We start from the raw sequence: 23,566 nt of genomic DNA, 5'->3' as shown, positions 1-23,566 counted from the left end.
AACCCCAACTGGTGCCTAGTCAAGTGTTACTTGAGGACATTTATCAGGGGTCGTATTCCCAACAGTAGAAGTGTCTCCTAACTGGCTGACTTAGGAGACAGTAAAGGATGCATCAATCCTACATTTAAGTTTTTGGTTGAAAAGTAATATAGTATTTTAGCTCCAACAATTAGGTCCTCAGTCGAAGAGATTAGAGGCATTCGAGAGGACTCCTGAGTCATTCAAACATGCTCACAAGTCACATAACCTGCAGCTGCTGCAGATAATGGCGCTTGTTATGCAGTGATTTAGAATAATTCAACACTAAATCACAAAACGCTATATTTCTATATTTATTTTATATTTTGATGTGTGTGAGTTGATAAAAATCCAGTCAGTTCACTGCAAAGTCAAAACCATCCATTATGCACATCTATGCACTATAGTATGCAGCACTGATGAACTTGGAATATCTTGGCCCCGGATTTCACACAGCTTTTTAAACATATGCAGTAGTTCTTGCCAGAGTTTGATTTTTAAAGCCAATGCAGTCCCCTTCAAAGGGCTACACAGAAGTTCTGATATTGAAATTTGTGAAAAATTGCTTATGTATATATTTTCTGAATTTACACTGAGCAAAGCCCATCATTTTCCACGCTTAAATCACTGTGGCACATAAAGCCACTGTGGGTTAGCACACTCGTATAGAAATGATGCTTCTAACCACAATTATATAAAATGGTGCTTGTGACTCTGGCTCATGTGGAGGTGTGTGCATGATTCACAACACCTTGAATACGGGCTTAGGAGGCAGAAAACACACGTGCTCGTCAAAAGTGGTGGGTGGCTGCTTATCACTCACCATTGCATGTGTATATATCAGTGTGTGTGTGTGTGTGTGTTTCTGTGTGTCTCCTACCAGTCCGTGGTTGGCAGGCAGCATAACAATAATTTGTGCATTGTGGTCCCAGATCATTCTCCAGAAGTCTTTTGTGGTGTGGGGAAGAGGATGCTGGGTAATGATGAACTCATTACTCCGGTAGTAACCCTAAAAAATATAGAATACAAGAAAACAACATCATAGGGAGAGTTACTCCACACCATCTACACCTTATTCATTTGGATTTAGTTTCATTGTAAAGCACTAAACTGAGTTTTGGAGGTTACATTAAATCTGTGTGAAACCTGGAATCTGCTGATGAAAGGAAAACACTGCCCTGTCAGATGTGTGTGTCAGTAGATCTAATGCCTAAGTGGTTCTCAGTGGACTTACAGTGAACCTCATAATCATGACTCAGCTTTTTGAGGTGAGACAGGGTGTGAAAGTGCATTATCATTGTCATGTCTGACTGTCCGACCTCCAGCAGAGAGTTTGAAAGCTATATGCACTATTTGACACTACTGAGCTGCATTATGGGAAGTGTAGGATACAGTGTTTGTGGAACTTCATCATACTAGTGATTAAAAATCAGCCTGCTCTGAGTCAAAACAGGAAGTAAGAGACTGGAACAATCAATAAGTGACATAAGAAGTGGTGCTGACCATGATGTAAGAGGCATTAATGTAATCGGTGCCTTTGATGCCGGGCAAAGGTGCTAGGCCGACCCGCGCTCGCTCCGCTGCTCACAGATAAGACAGAGAGATAGCAGGGTGAGGGGGTGGAGAGAGGGAAAGAATAGCCATTTACCAGTTTATTAGAACACACCAATTTCACTGAAAGGCCTTTTGCTGTCATTGGTTGAGTGAAGACAGTTCTCGGTAATTCTTGGCTGGTGATTCAGAGAACTGTGGAACAGCCAGTGACTGTCAACAGATTGTGTAACAGCTGCAGAATACAGAGAGTAGCTGAATAATGACAGTGGGAGCAGTCTGTGGTCTACATCAAGGTTTAGCCGATGAGTTTCTAAAGGCTTGTAAGAAAATTATATTCATATGTCGAAGTTACAAATAGAGGGCTGTTCTTCGCTCTCGGTCCAGAGGTACTGTGTGCTGAATTTGAGGATGACATCTTATGGAAAAAGAAGAATTTTAGAAACCATTTAAGAGACACAGCATTTCTCACTGAAATGCCCCCAATGATCAAACCAATTCAGTCACTATCAGATGCTCTGTGCTCTTCCACAGCCCAGTAACCTTTCATTTCAGCACAGCACACGGATACTGTACCATTCTACTACAATGCAAATGCTGTAAACTCACAAGTATTTTATTCATAATGGTTAATGGTTTGTAGTTAATATTTTCTGCTGTCTGGTTTTTGCTGCTGGAGGCAGTTCTGTCTCAAATTTAATACATTTGTACATGATTGTAACACTTACATGGCACCACGGAGGAATTTCGATTTTTCTCTTTGTTGCACTCCTTTTGAGCATTGAAGCATTCCATGAATCTGGCATTACACTGTGTTACCAGCTAAAACACAAAAGAAGGAGAGAGAGAGAGAGAGAGAGAGAGAGAGAGAGGGAGAGTGGGTGTGTTACACTTTGTCAAACTTTCAAATGGCAGACCAGCTCACCACAGCTGGGACGCTGTTTCATTTTGCACCGACACACTCAGATTTTGGGAAATCTGCTTTGTTTTCATCTTGAACAGAATCAGCAGGGAAAGTTTTTATTGTTGATCTCTTTGTCCCATATAGACTCCAACTATGGAACTATTATTTGAAGGGGAAACAGAAACCCAGAAAGACCTGGACATATTTAGCCGATGTTAGCACAAAGACTGGAAGCAGGGGAAAACTAGAAGCCTCCAACGAAAGAACAAAAATATACACTTCTCATTTGAAAAATGTCTTGTTTTTATGCTGCATCCTTCTAGTCAGAAAACTGACCACTGATGCATCCAATGATCACCAAGTTACAGAAGTGTTGTTAGTGTATATGTTACATGCTATGTACATAGCTTTGCACACACACATACATACAAGACATGCTAACTGTTCTTCTCTGCTTCTGGTGTTTGTGCCTGAAGCACACATGTCTAAACACTGTCTACATGATGACACCCTTTCAATTTTCCAATCAAAGTGAATTCCTAGTAAGCCAACAAGATTACAAAATCTACTCTTCACAACTGTACCATAAGAAAAGAAAATTATAAAAAAAATCAAACCTACTTTTATTGTAGATCAAAATGTATGCATCATTTTTCATGAGGGCCTAGTGTGCAGTTTTTATGGTAAAATGGAGTAAAAAACTGGTAGTACCAGTAAGCGCCTGTAATAAAACCTGAAGGTAAAACAGAAAGCAGCTTACAGCAGAAAATCTCCAGCTAAGAACAGGAACACACGTCGAACCAAAGTGGCTTAATGAAGTTGGGAAACTACAAAGACAATGACTAAATTCTAATCCTGTCATGAAAGCAAGACTTCATTACCATAACAAGGAGAGCTATTGTTTTTCACACACACTCCATCTGGTCTAGACCTTGAACTTGATTGTGTCATTTTATAATGAAACAACAGATTTTACCTTCCTGTTGTCAATACAAACAACCAACCCTCATCAAGAGAATCTGAGAAACGAATCATCAGTACAATCTTTATTTCAAGACTAAATCATCAATCATATATATATATATATATAAATAATATTTTAATTCATATTTAATTTCTTTATTTATTCATTTGCACCAGAGATGAGCAACATTGCATTAATCATAATTAAATAAAGAGTAATGAAAATACAAATCTTTCTCGATACCGATCCTGATCAAAATTTTATTTGAATTCATGTAACAATCATTTCAATAATTTATTAATACAGTTTGTTAAGGGGGGTGGGGAGTGAATCCCAGCTACATTGTAAAATGTTCATGCTAAATGTGCAACATGAATGATAATCAGTCCCCTTACCTTGAACTGTTTCTCTAGATGTGTCCTGCTGCTGTGTCCTGGCGTTGTGATGCTATCGAAGTAGCTGTGAAGTTGGTTGGCCGCCACTTCCGTCTCCTTCCCCAAAATGGCTTCCATCAAGGCATCGTGGATGAAGATGTACTGCTCCTGGATCAGCCAGACGGTGACAAAAGACAGGTATGGCAAATCAGTACAGGTGGATTTAGATACACACATACACATTTTACATTACATTACAAAAGATTACATTTTGGATTTTTTCTAAGACAAGAAATATGGTATGCAGCATAGGAAAACCCGGTTCTTTTAAAATGAGTGGTTTAAAAAAGGCCAGTTCAAGCAAAATTTTGTACAGGTGGAACCACACACATTCTCAACATATACCCATGTAAGAGATACAGTGTGCCGTTTGGACTGAAGAAATGAAACATTTCTGATGAACATATCAGACAGGATTCACAATTTTTTCACTCTGAACAAAGGTTATTATTAAAGTTAAGTATAATCACAGTTATTATGATGCTTTAGTCAAACAGTGCATATGGGCCTCTACACCAGCTTTAACATGCACCAATTTGAGTTTGGGGAAAAAACTATTCCAATGGTTGATCAGTACTTTCAAGACTTTCTACAGAGCAACACACTGTATCTCCACAACCACTGATTCTATCTGCAGTCCCCAGAGGATGATTTCTGTTGACTTTTTTTCCTCAAACACAGAGCGAGATACCCTAAAAGATTCATAGTTCATCAGAGCCAACTTGCAGGCATATTTTCATGAAATTCACAGTGAATATTTATGGACCCTGGAGGTTGAATGTGTTTTTGGTTAACTCCTGACCTTTGATGCTCTATTGCCATCAGGACAATCTTCGACTTGTAACCAAATTTACGCTTTTACCTTTTAATTAAATCTCAGTTCACACTGATTACTATTTCCATTGTGGTCCTATTAAGACTTCTCTTCTAGTGCCTAAGTCTAAATGATCAACTTAATACCAAAGATTACTTTTTTCAGGGTTCAAAACATCATGAATTTTCTATGTATATTCATGGTCCCCACAAAATGAAGTCCAATCATTTACTTGAACCTAACATAAAGCATAATATAGTTCAATAACATGTACTGACCTATCAAAATGGCGACTTGACCCATGTCATTGGGTCAATGGGGAATGGGGAAACCAGCTGACTGAAAGAAAAGTGTTGCTAAACCCACAGAGGGAGCCAACTCTGCACATAATGTATTTGTTGTCCATTCTCTCAAAGCTCAAGAGTTACACTGCCAAAAAAGAATCCCACAAACACTTGGTTCACACACAGAGACATACACACCTCAGTCTGGACTAGGTAGTTGCGCTGGGTGCGTATGTGTTTGAGGAAGCCGAGTACATTAACTGTGCTCTTGTCTTTGATCTGCTGCAGCATGCTGTCTATGACGATATACGTCCCCGTTCGACCCACTCCAGCACTGCAACACAACACAGAAACACTGAGGAACAGCAGGAAAAGCAGTTAAAGATGGGAAAATAGTTTATATATGGCAAATTAGCATTCAAATGGATATGAAATTATTTCTTCACAGGGGTGACAGCAGAAAGCTGTCAAGAAATGAGGGTTTCAAACTTCCGGGGATATTGCAATTACATGGTCAGCACTTTAAATTCTTTTTCTCGTGACATGCTTTTAATTCACTGCTATCCACGATATGCTTGCAGCAGCAGTTTTCAGCGCTGTGTGACGAGGTGGTTTCAAACTAAAAACCCCAGATTTTATCAACATTTGATATCACAACTTTGGGGGTATCAAACAAGGTCTGTCTGACTCAATATATATAAATAAAGAAATACCTGGATAAAAAATGAATCCACTCTGATAAAAACATGTCCTTCACTCTGACTATATGGTCAATACACAGCGAATACATAAACACAGAACCTTTGATGGCAGGTGAGGACAGAATGACCTAATTGATGATTTGAAGACATTGGTCTGTTTTGGCAGATTGTATCACCATGCATGTGATTATCCTGTCACGTCAGGCTGTGACTGTACTGTTCATTTGTCCACAGACATAACTGTGAATTAAATGGGAGCATAAAAAAGTTCAAATTAGTTTGACAAGCTTTCCTCATCTCTCATTGAATATTCTTCCACTGTTCAGAACTGGCTAATTGAATTAGGAAAAGAAGAGCATATAATTACGAGAACATCAAAGAACAGTTTCTACATTTCTAGAAGTTGACCGGTGCCATCTGATATAATTAGAACCTATGCTGTGCTTACAAATTCAGGTCTGTAAGTTTCCTGTTTCTTTAAAGCAGCAGGGTAGCAGGGTGAATGTGAGCGAATCTCTGTGTGCTCTGCTTCTTGCATAATGAGTGGGAGGATGTCTATGTCCCGTTACAAAATGGTAGTAATGAGTAGTGTGTCTGCAGCCACGGCAGTGATGCAGTATGACAAGTTATCATCGACCATCACAGTGTAGATGATAGCAGAGAGCTTCTTACTCATTCCCCCAGGGCCACAGTCAGCAGCCAATTACCAGTAATTTCCCTGCCTGCCTTACTAAAAATGCCCTTAAATACAAGCTGGCAACTGTGACTGCAGGTCCATTGGTGCTGCTTAGATATGCAGCTGTAAGCACAGAAAAGCACAAAGGTGTAGGTGTTAATAGTCCTAAATAAATTTGTAATATCTCTGCTTAAAAGTACAAAGGATGGAATGCGATTGCAGCTAATTTGTGTTTTCTTGTCTTATACCCATCAAATTGATGCCTATGTTTCACAGTAAGGACCTTATAAAGTACAATGATGTTATCCACACCAACAGTTTGGAAGTAATGCAAATATCGTTGACTATAAAAAACAAAATAGTTTTAATGTAAACAGTAGCAACAAGTCTAATTAATCTAGGTGTAAGATGGGTGGAGATGGTGATGAATAAAGTTACAGGGAAGTGGAAGCAGTGTACCTGCAGTGGACAAGCATGGGTCCCATGTCAGGCATCTGGGCGGCCGAGGACCTGCGGACGAAGGTGAGGACAGGCAGAGTGTACTCTGGAACACCCATGTCTGGCCACTGGGTGTAGTGGTACTGGAGCACCGACCGTTCGCTTTGGGCCCGCGCCTTGTGGTTCCCTTTCCCACCCTGGATGAAACAGAAGAGGGAAAGAAGAGAAGGAGGGGATGTAAGCGAGGGGGGCATAGAAAGCACACTTTACAATAACTCCCAACCTCTAAAACATGGTTAGGGTTTTAAACTTACCCACATAAAAACAACTTCTTTATGAGAGTATATAAAGTGAAATAATATCTGTTTATGAGGAGATATTATCATCTGGTCAGCGTAATTCAATTTTTCAATCTTTTCAGTCTAGTTTTCCCATGGGATCTGGTAAGTCATGAATTTCCACAGCAGCCTCACGGCAGGGGATAGCCACACTGTGCTGCTGTGAACCAGAGGAAGAGCACAAACAGTCACAGCAACAGTGAGCTGAAAAAGGCTGCAGGTGACAGGCTCCTGCGCTAGTTTGTGTCTAGCAAACCTCCGACACGTCATCAAGGTAAACAACTTTAGCTTGCTGTGCTGTGCAGTGGAAAAACGCTTGCAGCATGTCATTGCAGCTCGGCTGATCTCAGCTGTTCACCCCCCTGCCCCAATGTAAAACGTGATTCCCATTGTGAAACCGTAACCACATTTTTGAAATACATAAAATCCTTTTCAGAAATATTCTGTAACTGGAACTCCTTCCTGTATAGACAGGAAATCCCGTTTCTTCCCTCTCATTCTCACCTTTTTGACTTTGGTGTTACGCAATGAAAAGCGGCGTACGGTATAGCAGGCATGAACTTTAGTGCTTTTCAGCGTGACAACCATGTTGCCGTACTCTTCGCTGTTCTCTGTTGGCCAGTACTGGTCACATTTTCTCTGTAGGAAGAGCACACACGCATGAATAAGATTGAATTACTGTCAACAAATAGTAGAGAACTTCAGTCAATTATCACTTGTTCATGAGACAGATCAAATATATATATTGTTTTTGTGGTGAGGTATTATTCCCCTGGGCTGAACTCATCCAGAAGACTGCCACGGTTAGATTAAGTAAATGAAACAAAATTGCCACCCAATGTACAAACCGCTGACCCTTCAGACTAAGAGGGCTCTCCCTTTCCATTTCAGTAATAGGAATCACAATGTAACAGCACCCGCTCTTCTAGACTTACTCTAGCCAGCTTGCACTTGGTCCACTTGCAGCTTGGTTCGTGGAACTGGCTCAACTAAATGGAATTCAGCCATTATTCATTTTGTTAGTTACACTGTGCTTGACAGGTCAAAATGCCTGCTGTGAGAAAAGGCTGTTGCTGAGTCCCTGCCACAACATGTGGAAATTATTTTTCTCCTCAGAAGTACTGACTAGGGGGTTTCTATTTTTTCTGGTCATTGAATTTATATTACTCTATATGTATTCTAATAACTGGGTTGGGTTGACAAGTTTTGAAAACTTGGAAAACATCCAAACATCTACGTTATAGTTTGTGTGCTTGTCAGAACGTACCCGGCCTTTCTCCACTAAGTTGGTGATCATGACGATGACGCTGGTATTTTGCTCCCACACCATGCGCCAAAAGTCCTCAAAAGTAGACTTGAGAGGTCCCTGGGCTGCGATGTAAGCTTTAGGCTTATTATAACCCTAGTGTAGGTATGATGAAGAGACAGATTATTAGTAAGTATATGTCAGGATTGTAATGTCCTCTTGTTTTCATCTTCAAAATGATTCTCTATATCACAGAAGCACTCAGGCACAGATCGGTATTTGAGATGCCCCAGTGGAAGCACTCACATCGACATAGTTGGCATTGATGTAGTCAGTGTGTTTGGAGTCCTTCCCAGCCAGCGGCCTTAGCTTCACCCTGCTGTGGTCATCTGAGGAGGAAACACAGAGCAGTATAACAGTGAGCGAGTTTGTGTGACTGAAACCACAGCAAGAGCTAACCTGACCTAACCTATCACAGTGCTGTACATGCACTGTACTGCTGCCAAGGCACCTGCTCCCACCCAGGAAGCACATTAACCATTATGGTTGAAACACTTGTCTAACCGGGTTGTGTGGACTTTTCACAGACAGCTAAACAACATGGCACCTGTCCTTTGCTTCCACCGTGCACTCTAGTAAACACAAGACTGAGCTGCTTTCAGCCACAGCCAACAGTTGTATGAGATGTGAAATATTTATCACAAATTGATGTTGTCAAGCACCAAGCGTGTTTGTAGTGCTTCAATATCAGATAGTTTGTGGTAAGTCCGCTAATGGTGAAGCCCAAGGGTGGTTCAGAGAAACATCTGTGAATTTTGCTTTGTTACATTTAGAAGCTGTACAAAGGTTTGTGCTCCAGTTCAGCTCATTTTGGCACAAAATGTTGGCCGATGGACAATTCTTTAACTGAGGTCCCCTAATGATTTTAATAACATCATGACCTTTCCTCTAGTGCAACTATCTGGGTAAAACGCCCACTAATACATGCAGTATCTTAAAATCTACTGGCATTCACAAAGGAAATTCATGCTTCCTGGTAAATTTTTATCTATGTTTTGGGTAATTAAAAGACATTTCCTTTCAGTCCTTTCACCAAGGTAATTGATGACCAGATTCAATATTAACGGTCCCTAGAGGAAAAACCCTATTGATTTGGTTGATACAGCTGCCTAACCTCTAGAACCACCATTATACCATTACAGCTTTGCTTGGCTGAGTATCATGTTATTTCCTGAGCACAGTCATGCTTCCCAGAAGAAGAGCACTTTGGAATCTGGTGATTTTGTATGTTTTTCTCATGATTTTCCTCCTCACATTCTACCTTTACAGCAATAGAATCTAATTTATGGTAAACTATGGTGAAAGGTGTGTTATTGAAGAGGAAATAGACACGTTTAAACAAATCTGCCCTTTTAAAAGCTGTTTTTTCAGTGAAAATGTGTACATTTAATTGGCATTACGCTGACAAATAAAAATTGTCACACAAGTATACAAAATATATAGCATTGGTTGAGAAACATACAATAACTAATTAAACAGTATGTTCAATACTAACCATACATTTGTTCAATGTGTATGAGAAAAGGAAACCTCCCTGGGAACATTTAGAATTTACAGTCAAATATGTGTACGTAGAAATGATTCACACATCAACTATTATATGCCTCCTTACGTCTTCATACATGTAAAATGTATTTCCCCCACATGAATTGCAGCACTTTTAATTACATGGTGGAGGCTGTGGCTCAGGAGGTAGACTGGGTTGTTTAGTGATCACAGGTTCCTCCCACCAACATGTCAAAGAGCGCTTGGGTGAGACAGTGAACAAGCACCTTGCTAAGGTGGCCTGCTGTGAAAGTGTATGTGAGAATAGCTGAATGAGAGGCAAAAACTGTAAAGCGCTTTGGATAAGAGCTCTGTATAAATGTAGTCACTTTAGTATTTCCATTTATAAAAGGAATGGATGTGTGAATCAAGTGAATGAAGAACAAAGCAGAGGCTATGTGCTGTGATGTGTGTACTCACAGGCCATTATGTTGATGTATCTGTTCTTGTGTTTGTTGTCGGGGTGGTTGGAGTGCTCGGATGTGATTTTCATATCAGCAGTGCACCGTTGAACCTCCTGGGGAAGGACACACACACACAAGGACACACCATATTATTCTGATCTGTCTGTACTCTCTGGTGTATGACATTCTATATCGAAAATGTCTGAGGATTTCCGCAGAGGATGATTCCTGGTGAGCTAACTGTTATGCAAGAAATGTCTAAATGTAATAGACAAATTACTATGAAACTTACATGCTCCTCAGAGGATAAACCCTTTACAATTTGAATACTACGACCTTTCTTGTGGCATCACACTCGAGACAAAACATCCAGTGAAATTCACAGAACATATCCGTGCTCTCTGAGAGTATCAACTCTTTAGTTTGTAATGACCCCATGACCTTTCCTATAGATACACGTTGGACTGCGCCGTGTAGTCAACAATGCAGCCTCTAGGAGCTGCACTTCAGAATTAAAGCCACCAATCGTGACTGCGTCTACATGTTTTTTGACACATTATTTACAGAGATAGAAAAAACAGATAGAAAAGCATACAATAAGTCTTATACATCGTGTGCTATCTGCTTTGCTTTCTGTCTAAATGCATGTGATTACTTCTTCTACTTCACCATACAGTGTGTTTGGTTATTGATGTGTACTGTACTTTTTGGGTGCCTCACATCCACCACGCGCTGCTGTCACGTCTTTTAAATAGTCCATGTCTCTTGTACAAAAGCTGCTCTACCAGTTCAGCCTGTTTGGGCTGATTCCAATTCCCTCATTTTCTCCTTCGCTTTTTCATTTTACCTCTTTGGCTATTATAAGTGTTCCTTTCTTCGTAACTTGTACTTAAATAAGCTACATTCCTTGCTTGGCATAATCATTTATTTTCTTGACCTGAGGCCATGCTACAACATGTTGGAAAGTAACAGCTGCAGTGAAATGACTAGTTTTTGAATTATGTACCAATTTAGAATTTAGAATGAAAATCAATTATGGGATTCACCCTGGAGAACTTTTCCTGTTTACTTCCTATATTTATTTTTTAATTATTCTCCTATGTGGATACTGCCTCATGGCTGTTGCTTACAGTCCTAAAAATGACAGAGAGTAATTCTGGGCTTAGCAGCGTGTGAATATATGTCAGTGTTTAATGGCGAGTTGCTGCCAAGCAAACAGCTGTTGGCTGCTAGCTCAGCATGGCCAACAGGGAGGGCAGGCACTGGATTTGGCTCTGACCCCTTGGTCTCATTTCCTCTGGGGGTTTACAGGTCGACCGTCTTGTTTTAGCACTATTAAACATGGATTCATCATACTAATTGGGATGGGGATTTATTTTTGGTATAGCAGCCTTCATGGTGAGTATGTGTGAGCATATCAGGTTACAGGTATGACGGACTGGAGATGACTGGAGATGATGTCACACAGACAGCTGATGTGGTACTCAAACTGGCACATGTACAAACATATCTGACACAAACTCCTCCCATTTCTGTTGCTCTCTTTCTCTAATAGTGAATCAATGTATGCTGGGATCGGGTTCATTCTAATACATATACAGTAATGTCATGTACTTTCAGACTGACAATGTGATGAAACAGTGTTTGTCAAGTCTGACCTAGCTTCATGAACCTGCGCCCAAACAGGCTATAATGCGCCTTTGACACTGAGTGAAATGGGTAACTATCATGTTATTAGAAGGAGGACAACTATAGTGCATCTTGGGTAACATTATGTGACTACATCTTGTATTTGTTGTGCAACCCTGTCTTGATGAAAAATACATTAACCTTGCAGCCTTGTGAAAGAAGGTCAGGTTGTTTCATAAACAAATCATCAACAATTTCTGATGCCTTCTGCCGGTGTGGGCCTACAGTGACACCTTTACCAGATAATGGCTCATTGATGTGCATGTCCTCATCCCATTTGTCTTCAGGTGCAAATGTACTAACTTCCATGCTGAATGTGCATCTGAAACATGTGTAAAGGCCAACATTTGGAGGGGGGGCTCCCTTCCTTTAGCACTTTCCAGTGTCCATGAAGCCCTAAACAGCGCATAGGGGAGAGGGGGAGGGGACACATTGGTAGTGTGTGAGGGGTTCTGTTTCCCAATTAAGTAACTTATTCACAGGGTCCAGCTCAGTCCACCTACTTCTCTCTTTCTATGAAGAGCATGGACCAGGAGAGCAGAGCGAATGGAGGAAAAGCAGGAAACACAACAATGCGTGAAGATGAAAAATGAAAAGAGCCAGATCATTTTCACACACCACAATTGCAGTGGGAGCTTTAACTGCCTGTCACTGAAACCTGTTTTCTCTGCGATAACCATAATCATTCAGTATGCAGCCTTCTTTGTCTCCATTATCTCTTACTATCTCTGCTTTCAACATCAGCTTGATGTGGGGGTGTATTTTTAGATAGTTGAGAACCCAAATTTTTTTTCTCCTTCAAGATTAAATACTTCAGAAGGAATGACTTAATATCTATAAGTGACAAGCTGCACTCACTCACTCATAGAATATGTAATATGTACATGTAATACGTGTATATGTAATATACAATGGGAATTAGATAATGGCTGTGCCAGGATCTGTGGTGATAAACTGGTCTAGTACATTCTTTCGTTGGTTTATCACAGCTTGGCCCTCAGTATCTGATAGCGAGTGTATTCATGTGCAGGTGTTTTTTTCTAAACTGATCTGAACCGACGGACTGTTGTAGTCTGAAACAGGAAAGAGCAGGTGATGAAGAGCTTAGGCTATATACTAGCTGTCTATCTGCTATTGGCTGGTACCTGGTGACATTACAGCTGCCTCACTTCACTGCTTACCTCAAAATCTTCAGAGAATCCGTGTTGGTTATTCGAGTAGAGTTCCGAAACGTGTTTGATAAACTGCTTGACTTGAACGGCCTCCATGTCATCTGCAGAGAAGAAACAAGACCAGGGTTAAACCAGCTTCACAGGAACAGTAACTTGCACCAATACTTCTCAATTTGACTGTGCATGCAGATACCAGGGCAAGAGTAGCCTGCCCTTGACAAATAAAAGGTAAAGTACACAAGTGTGTGTGATTTGTGAGTGAGGCTGGGCCAAACCATTGCCATTGTTTTGTCATATCAGTTCATCCCTTAAAGAACCGTCTAATGTTGCAGCAATACGTGCAATACAAGTGACCTTGCCAAGCTGGACTACTACTATAACTCACAGGCTCAGTTTTCACAACAAGAATCTGGAAGCTGAGAACTGACCCGTCACCACATGTACAGTAGACCAATCTAATCAATCGGTGGGACTCATCTCTTCAAACACCTCAAATATGTAAGCAAGTATTCAAACTCAGTGTTACAGTTGACAGCAACTGCGTGGCCTATTTGTCACCTCAAAGTGATTGAGAAACTGGACTCGATGGTTTAGAGGAAACCTGATATTTCCAGAACAATGTCACGTTCTTTCAGCCGGATAATTGAATGCAAAGACTGATGACAGCTGAGCGAGTGGATAAGATGCACTGTTTCTGTTTAGGTTTTTTAATCCAACATGAACAAGAAGTCCTTAAAGGGCTCCGAAAAAAACGGAAATATGAACGTCTATAATTTCATAACAACTGGGCAAACTCAGTCTGCTGATGAAGAACAAGTCCTGGTCCTGCTGATGTGGTTCTCTGGTTCCTGTGGATCCTGGTCCTGGTTCTGCTGATGTGGTTCCCTGGTTCCTATGGATCCTGGTCCTGGCCCCGCTGATGTGGTTCTCCACCAGCCAATGGATGTGCGTCTGTCCAAGGCTACAGCCTGTCCGTCCTTGGGAGCTGGATCTCTCCTTCACTGTGGTGCTCCCGGAGGTTTCTCTTTTCCCACTGGGTTTTTTGAGTTTTTCCTTCCCGAAGAAGGAGGGTCATAAAGGGCAGGTGATGCCTCGGACTGATCCATCGGACTGATCCACTGGCCTCATCGACTGCTGGACTCTTTATTAGATTGTTTGTTCGCTTACACTTGTTTATTTCAGTGAACTTTGTAAAGCACTATGAGACACTCTGTTGTGATATTGGGCTATACAAATAAAATTGAATTGAATTGAATTGAATTGAATTGAATGTGATACAATCAAAAGCTCCAGCACAACAGCAAGTGTCCTTGCCATTATGATGTCTATGACTATGATGTCTGCCTGCAACAAATGCCTAATAAGAGTTACTAAACCTTAACCAGAAGAAATGGTGCTAATGTTGATCACAATTCACATCATCAGATGGATGCTGATGCAGATATGTTCCGAAGAGAGGCGGGTCACGGCAAAATCAATTCCCTTTCAATAATATTACAAGTTCAGCAAAGGTTCAGGCCCACTGCTTACCCACAGAGCAAGCAATTAAAAACACACAAGAAAGCTTGTATAAATGAATGCATGTCGTGAAGCTGCTTGTGGGGGCTTTCAGTGGGCCGGCACAGGGCTGGAGTGCATGTCTCATCAGATGGCAAACACTTGAATACAAACAGCTGTAAAGTGGTTGTCGTTCTTCAGACGCCGACAACAGAAAGAGCTGAACTAAATCCAGATGACTGCAGCCTGTTCAGCAAAAAGGGTGTAAAAACATTACAAAACAGCTAAAACTCCCTCACAGCTCCCTTCAGTTTAGTCTTCATCAAATATTAACAAGAGTATACACTAGCTAGCTCTCGCTTTCAGTCTTACCACACGCTCATTTAGGCATGCAAATATGTCAAAATTATTTGTGTGTCAGTAAACACAGGGGGCTGCTGAGTGTTAAGCAGGGAGGTCTGGAAAAGCCAATTAGCTACATGAACTTTTTATTGCTTTGACATATGGAGCAGACAGTAGAGTACAATCACTTACACCATGACATTTACCATATCTAACGTGTTTCTTTCTTTTAGTAAATGGCACCATCAGTGTATCATATAGCATACTTCTGGCAGATCATCTCTGAGACATGTACGAGATTTTAATGCATCAAAAAAAGATTTCAGCACAACTAAGATGCTAAAAGTCGGACAAATGCAGAATTTATTCATACTGCAGTTTATTTTCAGTCAAACCTTGCGCTAATCCGTAAGTCCTGTACTGTTGGAGTAATCTCCCAATTTAACATTCCACTACTATCAGACTCAAAATGAACAGTTTAAGAAAAAGCATTCAAATTGATGCAGAAATGCCTGCATTATTTACCCCTGACAGAACCATAGCCTACATTAACCCCATGTGACTTTAACTGATGGCAGTTCAGTCGCACATTCAGATGAATTATGCTTATTATTTTTAGTCTTGGATTTTGAGCCTGCAGCGATGGTGAACGGGCCTCAGAGGTCTGGTAAACTGACTTCCTTTATACTCCACACCCCCAGATATTTTTCATTTTCAAGCTTGTAGAGTTAAGACCTAACCAACATCACTTAAAGACACTTACAAGGCTTCCCACAGCTCCGTCTCCAGAGACCCAAACGGCTTTACATAACAGTTTTCACATAGGCACTAATACTCCTCAATGCCTGGAAACCTAGTGGAGCTCCTTTAATTTGAGGATATATCAGTGTCAGTATGTCGATACGCACATTTTGCACAAGGACACGCATTTGTAATGTTTCCTACTGTGTGCGTGGATGTGTGTGTTTGTTTGTGTAGGTGTGTGTGTGTGTGTGTGTGTGTGTTAAGTGGAAGGTTATGTAGTGGCTGCTGCCCACAGGTTTTAAGTCCAGCAGAAGGTCTTAAAGAGGATTATGGGATGTACAAGGCTCTAGGTCTGAGCTTATTGAGACAATTAACACAACCAACATATGGTCATACACCACATCCCTGTCTGCTGTGGAGGACACACAAGTGCGAATGTCATATGAGCAGTGAGGATTATTTCTTGAGATTTAGCCTCCAAAAGTCAGTAAAGCTCTATACCTGACCCTTCCAGCTGTTATCAAAAAAACAAACATATCATGCCACAGCGATGTGAAAAAATTGTGAATCCAAAACAGGAGCTCAGTGAACCAGTTTCTGCTGGGGGTGGGACACAGGCTCAATGGTGGATCCCCTCTTTGTGTGTGCTGTACTCTGCCATGCTGGCCCTGTTGTGAATGGAGGCCTTTGGACTGAGCCAAGGCCCATTGTAAAGAGGCCCCACAAGCTTTTAATTGATTTGACGGGTTTGGATCCAAATCTTGGACTTGAGGAGAAGAGCTGGAGCAGCAAGAGAGCAGTTGTCAAGCCCTGTAGAGGTTTTATATGCATGTGTTTGCTCTCTCTCTCTCTGTCTCTGTCTCTTTTTACTGACACTATGCAGTTTGTGATGTGGCTACAGATCACATGTTTTGCCTGAAGGCACCAGTGGTTTAAAGTCTGAGCTGGGTAATCCAAAAATCTCATTGCTAACTCCTGGTTTTCCAGCGTGTCTACCATGCTTTAAAGTTCTCAGCTCCTCTGCATGAACTCATTTAGTGGGGCTGGATCCATATTCAAAACTGCCACTATACTCGGGTGCCAATTCGATATGTACTGTATATGTTGAGATTTTCTAAGCACTGTGATTCCACGTTACACTAGAACATGGGAAAAAGTTGAATCATAAATGACTGAATATCATGATGCACAATGATAAACAATGCACCGTTGTCCGTTTTTCGGATATTTAGCTGTCCCTGCTCATCAAGTTAGTGGCATAAGATGTTGGGGTTACTGCAGATCTCGGTCCGTCCGTCTTCACCTCAGCTTTGTTTTTCTTGAAGTGGACATGATGTCACATTACTAATAGACCACAACAATTACAGTGTATGAATTAGAGTATCAAATAAAATGTTGAAACTATAAAAAAAAAAAAAATCATTGAAATACTCAAGTGAATCAGTGTTTTGCCACCTTTACCATTTAGTTTTTTTTTTTTTATTAGCTGACAGTCAAATAAATTAATAAATAAATCAACAATTTCTCAGATAAGCTTAACTTCATTCACACAATGGAGTGAGTCGTCTCAAAGAAAAGGGTTTGAGCAATGATCCTGAGTTTATTATTACTTAGACTTGCAAGCTACATAAGGGTTATTCATCCAGCAAAAGTGGTCGAACAAACAAAGGCAACCGACTGAAATCCTGCGCCCTGTCGAGGTGTAGCAGCACATCGGGCTAGCGGCTTTGCACAGGAATTATAAATGTAAGAAGTGCTGTTACCTGGGATGGAGATGACAGGGATCTTCTCATTGGGCACAACCCTGGGTGAACTGCTGTCCTCTACATAGAAATGAGCTGTCTGGAAACAGCGCCTGACAGAAAGAAAGAGAGAGCACATTTTAACAATGATATTCTTTGCGGTGTCAGTATGACTAAATCCATTGTGTCTGTTCACTTGTTTAATAGTGCATGTGCATATGTGGATTCACATGAAGTCACCAGTCGCCTCTGCTTAAATGTTCACACTGTCCCCAGGCTTCCACACACTTCATGCAGGAACCCTGCCCACCCACTAAGAGTCACTAGTGTAGAGACAAGGGCCCGATCCCTCACTCACTTCCCACACACCAATGTAATAGTTTGTGTTCAGTGGAATGCACGAAAAAGCTGGAAGTGCCACTGCTAGAAATTAAATCTGATTTTCAGAGGACTTAAAGAACTATTTTCTTGTTTAGGCTGGAGGACTTGTTGCATTTAACAAATCATTCATTTAGATTTGAACTGGGCAGGAGGAGCAGGTCCAGTGTGGGCCTCAGTCCTCTGAAGGACACACCTTAATACTGTAGCCCACAGCCTTCCAGTGAACTCTTGAACTGGAACTCAGCTAGACAGCTGAAAGATTTGTATCCGCTCTGTATAAAGTTAATCTCTGACAGAAACAGAGAGACAGTGAGCATGTACATATGTGTGTGTGTGTGTGTGTGTGTGTGTGTGCACGCATGGAGAGAGAAAGAGCGAACACAGATTTCATCATGGCAGCAGCAGCTGATAATCCGCCCTCCCTCAAAGTACATACAGATGGCAGAAATGGACTTTGAACTTCACACACCGCACACACACACACACACACACACACACACACACACCACAGTCTTTTAAGCTTGTCAAAGCAGAAATTCAAAACATTATGTACTGTAGGTGAGACACGCACACACACACGCAGGTATGTTTGAAGTCACATACGTAGAACCTGTCATACAGGGAAGCCTTCAGAAGGAGAGACATCAGGAGATCTACTGTTGTGCTTTTAGCCTGTGACAGTGACTGACAACATCCTACTGCTTTGAAATGGAAATCTGTATCAGGCATTTAGAGACAAGTTAAAGTTAAAGTACAGTAGGAAGCAGCAGAAAAGGTGCCAGATGTCTCCTCTCTTACAAAGCACACAGTAAGTAAAACAAATCCAGAGACAGAGTTCATGACAGAGAAGAAGAGAAGCTACAATTACATCCAACTCTTGGGCTGTTTTGAGAAAACCACAAAAAAATATATCTATGTCTGTGGTCATGACAACATATTTGCACATTATGACGAGAATTAAAAAGACTTTAATTGTAAAATAAGTTATCTAATGTGAATGGATCTGATTTTGGATTTCATTTGGGATTGACAGACTCAGTGAGAGCTGCTGTCTTCTGAATGGCTCTGTGTGCTTCAAGAAGCACATTTTATTTTTAACACCTTCCAGTTGCCTTCATCAGCTGACCACATTCTGCACTGAACATACACATCCCCTCCAAAACTACTGCATCTTCATTACGCTGTCTTGATTGTTGTTCTGTGTTCTCAAAACGTGATCTTAGCATGACTGACTGGTCAATTCGTTAATTATTGAATGGTCAATTGTTACATCAAAAACCCTCAATGGAAACGCCAGAAATAAATGATTGTATCTTGGCCACGGTAGAAGAGGTGGTGCATAGATAAAGACAAAATGAGAACCCACTGCATCGTCTGTTTGCTTATGCTTTCCTGATATGTTACCTCCTGTGTTCGTGCAAATAATAATGTTGTCTGACAGGAGCACAGCAGTGGTGTGATTTTGTCTAGTGCTGCAAAACGTCTTAGGAAGGGCGACAGGCTTGATGTTTAGGTACACAAAGTGTCTGACTTTGACATGGGAGAGTGCTGTCGCCACCCTTCCTCCTACCAACAGGCATTGTTGGTTTTCGTGTCAGGATCGTAAACTGCTCATACAAACTGACTTTATCAGCATTTATAAGGCTTAGTAGGAGGCACTTCTAAATGTTTGATTGCATCTTGTAGGGCACCAGATCAGAAAACTGCCATAAGGGTGATTTTAAAAGGCAATAACAAACCCTCTGTTTTGTCATTTAAGGGGACTTGCTGGATGAGGGCTGATGGTCACCAGCTTTCAAATAAATATAAGAATGTGGAGCATCACTGTAGTACCGGCACACACTATTACATATCTCCATTCCACCAGAAAGACACAGAACCAAAAAGGAAAATATCCCACACAACATCATTCAAGGCCGTAACATAAATTCCACATTAGTAGTGAAACAGCAGATATAACTATTTCCCAGAAACACGGAAACCTTGCTGAGGTCTTCTAGTTTTCATCCTGAACCTTCTTGAGCAAACACTCATTTGCACTTTTGCAAGTTTGAAATAAAAACACAACTGTTCTGCTCTACCTAAACACTTCATTCATATTAAAAGGTGTCTAAATCAAGGACAGCCATGAGGCTTGTGTTACACTCAACAACTATGAAATGAAAGTAAACTTTCTGACAGTGTGTGCCACCATCTACCCTCGCAGTGCACTTATCTACTATTACAACTTCCAGTGACAACAACAGTTACTCAATACCCACACATCTATGTGTGTGTGTGTGTGTGTGTGTGTGTGTGTGTGTGTGTGTGTCTAGAGTGTGCGTGCCCACACTCTCCCTACCTGTATTTGATACAGAGGAGAGAACAGAGAGCGTTCATCCTGGTGAACAAGCAGAGGAGAGAGAGCAGACGGGCTGCCGCATGCTGCTGCTGACATGAACTGAGAGCAAATGCCCAGGCTCAGAGGGACAGAAGGAGGGAAGACGGAGGAGGTGGGGGTGGGTGGGGGGGGGTGGGGGGGGGTGGACTGCTTTCCTAACAAGGCATGAAGGGGTTGTTCCCTCTTTGTGACACACAAACACAGGTCAAGCCCAAGCCACTTCCTGGTGTGAGACAGCTGGTGTCATGATGCATTCAAGTCACATGGGACAAAGTTGACACAATCGTGCTGTGCCTCAGAGATATGATTTACAAACTGAGACGGAGTCACAGTTCTTGGTTCTGATTTTTTCAGTAGCAGTGCCAACGTGACACCTGACTTTTAGCTATTTTTGATATGGTGCTTGTATATTTACATGAATGTGGATCACAAATATTACTACAAAAATCGTTTTCTTCATGTAACAACCTGCGTGCATCAGTGTTAAACATCTTAACACTGTATAAGACCATTGCCATATCATGCAGAATGAAAAAGTATTAAAAATGTAGTTCCTATCACGCTGTAGTAGTACCATATTATTCTTCTGCCCTGCACCTGGAGACATGACTTGAACACTGCATGATGTTCCCAGATATTGTTTATTCAGGTTCAGGTTCAATGCTAAAGTACTTACACTAAGTACTGCATTAGAGGTAAACTTTTTTTGGTTAAGAGGCTATATTTACCTCTTTCCCGTAGGGCCTGAATGCATCAGAGTAACAGTTTGAGCAAGGAGGGCAGCACCAACTACTGCTCAAGGGCCAATAGAACAGCAGCGGGGGTGGAGTCTGTGTGGAACATGGAGTTGTGACCTGAGCTTTGCTCTACAATAGGATTAAATACCCCAACACACACGCCTAACACCTGCTGCAGGGAGTGTGTGTGTGTGTGTGTGTGTGTGTGTGTGAGAGGGTTAGTACAATTTCTCACCACTTGTACACTACCCAGTGCATACCACTGTTCTCAATAAAGAAAAAAAAAAAACAATAATCCAATAATCATCATACCGGAGATCATCGAGTCTAAAATGCTGTGAATTCCAAATTTCAAAAGGAATCATTTAAAGGCAACATTTAAGATTATGCTTTTTCTAAAATGAGTATTTTTCACTTCTAATGATGTTGAGGGAGATGTATTTCAACCCTGGAAGGAAAATGTAACTGTCATGTCTTCTTCATTAAGAACAAAGCATTTATTATCCTGTGCTCAGTGCTTTGTTTGTACGCCCACTGCTTTGTACTCTCGTGCACTGCTCTAAGACGTACTCCCTAGCTTCTCCTGGATGTGCCTTGGCCTTCCCTTGAACCCAAGCTTAAATCCTCCCCATGAATCATATTGATGAATTGTCTCCCCCTCTCTTACATCATTCATGTATATTGCCTATATATCCTGTGTAAACCAGCCTGTTGGTGCAATCCCCTCCATTGTATTATGTGGGGTTTCACCTGCTGCAGCATTATGAAAAGGTCTCCTCTGCTTAAGATGAGGTCTGTCTCAGACTCAACAAATAACTCATCACAATGATCAAATGATTTTCTAGTCATATAGCTATAAATCCTGGTTTGGACATTTTGCTCATAAATTAATATTCAATTTGTCATTATAGCTTCTGACACACTGTGGTCAGATCCTTCAGATGTCCAGTCTGGGACTAAACCCAGTTTAATACAGTATGACAAGATGAATCAGGGTCAGCTCACCATGAGGTTCCTTCATGAGCTGGTAAGACTGATTTATACTTTTATACAGATGCTAGACAGATTTATCAGAAGTCACCCAAAAGAAAACTGGATTTATGTGTGTGTGTCCAATAACTAGGGATGTATGAGTTCTGAGAGGATTGCAGAATCACCAGAGCTGCAATAACTCTGGCCCATCACACCATCACTTCCAGGAGTCCTCATTTTTCTTCACACTGATGATAGTTCCTAATGACATTGGCTGTATGTTTGTGGGTCGTTGTGCTGCTGCAGAATAAATTTGGGGCTAATCAGACGCCCCCCTGATGGTGGTGCATGATGGATAAGTATCTGCCTGTATTTCTCAGCACTGAGGACACCATTAATCTAGACCAAGTCCTTGCAAGGAACCTCCACAAGCTTCACTGTTACCTGCAGACAGTCATTATTGTTCTGCTCTCCAGCCCTTCAGTGAACAAACTGCCTTCTGCTGCAGCCAAATATTTCGTATTTTTACTCATCAGTCCAGAGCACCTGCTGCCATTTTTCTGAACCCCAGTTCCTATGTTTTCGTGCATAGTTGCTTGGCCATGTTTCCAAGGCGGAGGTTTGGCTTTTTAGCCGTAATTCCTCCATGAAAACCGCTTCGGGCCAGACTTCTCCTGATGGGTGATGGGTGTACCAGGGTCCCACTGGTTTCTGCTAGCTCTGAGCTGATGGCACTGCTGGACATCTTTTATTTCGAAGGGAAGTAAACATAATGTGTCTTTCATCTGCTGCACTAAGTTTCCTTAGCTGACCACTGCGTTGCCCGTTTCTTTGTGCTTCTTCAAAATACCTTGAACAGCACATCTTGAAACCCCAGTCTGCTTTGACATCTTTGCCTGGGAGAGACGTTGCTGATGCAGTATAACTACCTTGTGTCTTGTTGCTGTGCTCAGTCTTGCCATGGTGTATGACCTGTGACATGAAACTGTCTTCTACAACCTCACCTTGGTAGCAGAGTTTGGCTGTTCCTCACCCAGTTTTAAGCCTCCTATACAACAGCTTGTTTCATTTAATGACTGTGTTTCAACAAATAATTAATAAAAAATTAACAAATAATTGGTAACACCTGACTATGATCCTACAAAATCCATGACTTTGTGCGAGTGTACCTAGAAGAATTGATGCTTCTTTTGAAGGCTAAAGGTAGTAAGGGTAGATTTTTCTTCTGTTCTCTCACTTTGCATTTTGTGAAATTAATATTTTTGAAAGGATTCTTATTTCACAGGATTTCTTCACACCTGCCTAAGACTTTTGCAAAGTACTGTATATCTTGATATCTTATCTATTTATACAGTAGGTACGTAGGTAGCAGCATGTCCTCTAACCTAAATAACAAAACAGGTCATTTGTCAGACAGTGTGTACACCCAAACATCAACCCTGATGTCCTCCAGAAGAAGTTGTGCAGCACCATAATAAAGACATCCTACTTCTGCCTTTGTTTCTCTGCACAGTGAAGCCAGGGGGTGGACTG

The 23,566-nt window shown here is 41.3% G+C and overlaps 1 protein-coding gene across 1 annotated transcript in view; it reads right to left on the bottom strand.

The window, feature by feature from the left end:
• LOC139211184 (receptor-type tyrosine-protein phosphatase gamma-like) overlaps positions 1–23,566 on the bottom strand; it is a 367,486-nt gene that overhangs the window by 5,239 nt on the left and 338,681 nt on the right. The window contains exons 14-26 of the mRNA XM_070841466.1: positions 20,286–20,324; positions 17,585–17,676; positions 13,248–13,339; positions 10,394–10,490; positions 8,675–8,757; positions 8,390–8,524; positions 7,627–7,761; positions 6,806–6,981; positions 5,168–5,303; positions 3,833–3,979; positions 2,298–2,391; positions 1,522–1,598; positions 899–1,027 (exon numbers count right to left, since the gene is read on the bottom strand). Coding sequence (XP_070697567.1) covers positions 899–1,027; positions 1,522–1,598; positions 2,298–2,391; positions 3,833–3,979; positions 5,168–5,303; positions 6,806–6,981; positions 7,627–7,761; positions 8,390–8,524; positions 8,675–8,757; positions 10,394–10,490; positions 13,248–13,339; positions 17,585–17,676; positions 20,286–20,324 — 1,432 coding nt within the window. The remainder of the gene's footprint in view (positions 1–898; positions 1,028–1,521; positions 1,599–2,297; positions 2,392–3,832; positions 3,980–5,167; positions 5,304–6,805; positions 6,982–7,626; positions 7,762–8,389; positions 8,525–8,674; positions 8,758–10,393; positions 10,491–13,247; positions 13,340–17,584; positions 17,677–20,285; positions 20,325–23,566) is intronic.

This window comes from Pempheris klunzingeri, chromosome 2 (genome assembly GCF_042242105.1).
Source record: "Pempheris klunzingeri isolate RE-2024b chromosome 2, fPemKlu1.hap1, whole genome shotgun sequence".
Lineage (NCBI taxonomy): Eukaryota > Metazoa > Chordata > Actinopteri > Acropomatiformes > Pempheridae > Pempheris > Pempheris klunzingeri.
Note: the sequence above shows the minus strand (reverse complement) of the source record. Positions and strands in the feature narration are given on the sequence as shown.